Source organism: Dreissena polymorpha, chromosome 10 (assembly GCF_020536995.1).
Source record: "Dreissena polymorpha isolate Duluth1 chromosome 10, UMN_Dpol_1.0, whole genome shotgun sequence".
NCBI lineage: Eukaryota > Metazoa > Mollusca > Bivalvia > Myida > Dreissenidae > Dreissena > Dreissena polymorpha.
In genome coordinates, this window is record NC_068364.1 from 19,829,692 (window position 1) to 19,834,228 (window position 4,537).

General features: G+C 34.4%; 1 protein-coding gene across 1 annotated transcript in view; it reads left to right on the forward strand.

Annotated features, from left to right (window-relative positions):
- The first annotated feature begins 347 nt into the window (after positions 1 to 347).
- Positions 348 to 4,537, forward strand: part of LOC127848976 (ras-related GTP-binding protein C-like) — a 33,012-nt gene continuing 28,822 nt past the window's right edge. The window contains exon 1 of the mRNA XM_052381705.1: positions 348 to 505. Within this exon, the coding sequence (XP_052237665.1) occupies positions 503 to 505 (3 nt within the window). The 5' untranslated portion in view covers positions 348 to 502. The remainder of the gene's footprint in view (positions 506 to 4,537) is intronic.

Consider the following 4,537-nt stretch of genomic DNA (forward strand, 5'->3'; position numbering starts at 1 on the left):
CAAGAAATAAAAGAAACGTTAAACCTAAATTATTTAATGACTATCAAGCTACAAACATTCTAGAAAACCAAGTGACAAATAATACAAAGTGCTTTAAAACTTTTGTGTGCAAAACCGAGCAATTTAAAAACTCCTTCTTTCCCAGAACTGTATAAGACTGGAACAAACTTAGTGACAGTGTTGTGTGCGCGGCTTCCGTCAATAGTTTCAGGACTGCGCTGCTTAATCCACAATTGGACTAGTCTCTCTCCCGTTGCGACCTACGCCCTACAAGGCCCTGCAACGTATCGATTCAGATTCAGATACCGGAAACTTGATCCTCTCAGTACGGCATTTAGAATCTACATCAGTCACAAGGAAAATATGGAAGTTAAGAAGGAGAAAGTGGGATGACAGTTGAACAAAAATACGGAATTTCGTGACTAATTTGTGAAAGACATTTATTATTTTATATGAATTACAATTATTCCAACAGTTATATGTGTGTCCAAAAATAAATCGAATGGTAAGATACAACCTGAGTGCTTCACTGTTTTGTTATTGTCATTAGTTTGTTACAGGTGGAAGTAACGTTCCCAGGATAGTATTTATTTTTATTTATTCATTTATTTTTAGGAGCTTAATATATTCAAATAAATATAATATGATTATAGGTGCTACCTAATTTAAGGGCAAAAGCTTTTTAAGATTTTTTGATAAACATGTATTTTTAATAAATATATGGACATCACTGTGAATGAACAAAAACTGTCACGTGACCACAAAAGTCAACGTCAGTAGTCATTTTATTTCAACAAACAGCCGCGAAAGGTAGGTTTTCCAATATCTTTGCTGATCATCCTCTGACTTTCATACGACCTAGTGCACGCAATATGGCATGCATATAGCTTTCGATCGGTATATCACGCGTTTTGTGTGTTGCTATGGTTTTCGAGAACACTTCGGCTCAAATTTCCATTTAAGAAGCAAACGTCAGTAGTAAAATTACAAAGAGTCCGTGTTCTCGAAAATAAACGATCACAGAACTGTCTATGCTTTACCGGACAAACATATATTACATATGTCTATGCATAAACAAACACAAATATCTACCAGATATTGAATAAATGTTTAAAGAGTGAAAACAAATATGGCAAACGTCAGTAGTTTGTTTAGGAATGGCAAACGTCAGTAGCAAAAAATGCAAACGGCAGTAGCTGAATAAATGCAAGCGTTTAATTTAATGAAAAACATGTGAAACAATATAATTTACAGTACACTCCACGCGTTTTCCCCAATTTCCCTCCATACTCCGCGGGTTTCGACCTGGAGGGAGATTAAGAAAATCCCGCTATACGCGGCGTTTGCATGATTTTGGACGCGGCGGTTAACGATCGGCAAAACTGATAAGCCAACGCGGCGGCCCTCGGCGTTGGCAACGCGGGGGAAACTTCGCGTTTTACGAGATAACGATCAATTTAATTTTGTTTGACTTCCTGATTTTCAAATAAAATTACATTTATTACAAGTACATACATGTACATGTAGTATAATATTTACAATAAAAAAAAACAACCAAGATAGATCGATCCCGACGTGGTTGTAGAAGTAGTTGTTGTTGTATAGAAAACTCGTTGATTTACGACACACAAAACGTCGTCTTTTAACTAATACTTACCAATTAATATAAACACAGTTTGCAACATTGTTTTTATTTTGATAATTTAATCCAAAGTTTTCATGTTAGCAGGTGATTTTCTATACTGAACATGTATACAAATGACCAAGGACCCTAAAAATCTCGCAAATCTGTGTGAATTGACAGTTTGACGTAATCAAAGAAAAGCCGCTTCCTGTCTACAGGCATAACTTACTCAAGTAAACACGTTCAACGAATGCATAAGGAATGGTTTTAATTGTCGGAACAAAGTCAATTCTCTGCTCGCTAATGCATTGATTTTCTCTTTGTTTGTAGGTTATTCCATTGATCGCTAAAAGGTGGTAACTATTGAGTTGATAATTGCATTTAATATTCACAGTTGTATTCTTGTTGCGTCGACATTCTAAACAATGTTTACCAGTAATTATGGACCAAATCGGCAGAGTGACATTCACACATGTTAATCCCTTTTGTCAAAACACCGCAGACAGCAGTCTACACAATAGGTCAGTAGACAAGCTTTGCGTGTTTTCATAACGTCAAACACTTAAAATCCAGTTCCGCCCAGATGTCTTCTTTAATCAGTTTACTATACAATTAGTGTTAAAATAATTACTCTACTAAAATACCGTAACGATAAAGATTCGGCGTGTTCGATTTGAAATTATTTTAGAGGAAATATAAACTTTTTCGCGATATAATTTCGTTAATAAATACCAAAGAAACTTTTAACCGAAGTCAACAAAATTCAATGTTCTCTGCGCTACAAAGTTTGTATAAAAAAATCAATACACGCACGCTTTGCAGGAGTATACATTGTACCTTGACCTTGTACATTGCAGCATAATTTTCGCGCGCTTTTGTCGGGAAATATACATGACTGTATATTGGAAGCATTTGTAAACGTCGTGTTAACAATTAAAAATCGTAGTGTGTTTCGGATTACGAATTATTATTCTCATTTGGAAATTTTACGGAACATTTATTCTTGTGTCATATGTGTTATGATTTAAATATTAATTTGTCAAATGTATTATATTAGACTAATTCATATCGTAGACGTACCTGTGAATTAAAAAACATTATTTTTATACGTATTAATTTTCTATACAATTATTTTTTATACATGTACTACAGTATTTAAACAATTTATTATAACAATGTTTTTATTTTTTGGCATGCCCAGTAGCACACTGCTAACGCGGCGTTGCGCGGCGATCACTGATAAGAACGGAAAGTGTCTGCCTTTACCGACTAGCCTAAAGTAATACACGCCGCGGGAATTAGCGAACGCGGCGTAACGCCGAGCGTTTTATCGAGTTCACCTCGCTCTTCCAACGCCGCGTGAACACTCGCTAGCAGAAAAAACCCGCGGAGGGAGCGCGTTTTTTGGGGAAAACGCGTGGAGTGTACTGTATGCTAATTTAGATTTAAATTAGATATAACTAGTTAAGATTGATGTCATAAATTTATGCACGACATATATAAATTCTGCAACAACAAAAATGAACCAATGTTTAAGTGATATTATGTGCATTTAACAGTTAATAGGTGTCTATCGCAACCGTTGTTTATTTTTGGTGTTTTTACTTTATTTACACGTATATTCGTTAATGCAGCATCAACATATTGAAAAAATATCCCGGAAAGAGAAATATAATGATTTTGAATATCAACCGTACTTTCGTTTTGACAACTGACAACAGGAATGATTCGATTTACAATGTGAATCTAAATTGAGTTTTACGCAGATTCGTTCATACGACACAAAGACACTATTTTGTTTTACGGATCATTTCGACTAAGAGGACTCACCAGTCACGTAAACTATGAAATATAATATATATTTTTTATAAACAACTGGTAGCAAGATGCGTTGCAGATAAATGGTCATTAACCACATTTCAACTAACTCTTTTGACCTGTAAATTTTTTCAGCTCAATTCATAATATCACTTGAATAAAATAATATGCAATCTTATTGATTTGTGACTTATACTATTTTACTTGTTTGAACATTACGAAATGATCCTTGAAACAAAATAAGTGTTTAAGCCATCGATTAAAGGGCAAAACTAAAAAATTTCGCTTGAAAGTTTGTGGAAGATTTATTCGGGTTGACAAACGGACTGGAAATATTGCTTGGTTATTAACGGACTGTGAGTTAACGGCTTGACAGATTTTGTTATTTTTTTTTGAAAGGTTGTCCAATTGCCCATAGGAGGATCAAGGGATGTGTTGGATTAAAGCTATTTTTAACATTTTTGCGGCCCGCGAAGACAGGTCGATGATAAATTCTAGTTAATGACCTTGTTATGATTCCAATATCAGAGGGTGGGGATTTTTTGTTCATGGCTCTTTGTCAATTTTTTTCTCATTAAACATGATTTTATGTATTGATTTGAATATATTGGTCTCATAAAAAAATACATGTACTATCCAGGGTACGTTACTTCCACCTGTGGTTTGTTACTGTGTACAGTTACACAATAAACACACGTGTGGTTCTACACCAGTTGTTTCACATGATCATGGCTAATTAAGTACAATTAACACGTTACTATGTTCTATATTGCGGTGTTATGCAGTCTATAGCATGCTGGTTTCAAATAATTTTTCAAACACTTATTTAAAAATTAAACTACTTTACTGATGAGTTGGTGTTGGGTAACCGTAAGAAAGTTGTGTACAACATTTTCCTGTAATGAAACTTGAAAGCCTCCCACTTTCATACAGGACAATAAAACTCTCACTTAAAATTTTTCAATCCAAAATTAATGGACATTTCTATTTAATAATTTCATTATATAAAAATGTGTCAGGACTTGTTGTACATGCCATAATTTCTGTGGATACTATTCCTGTAGTAAATCAGGACATTTTGCTTTTTAGCTGGAC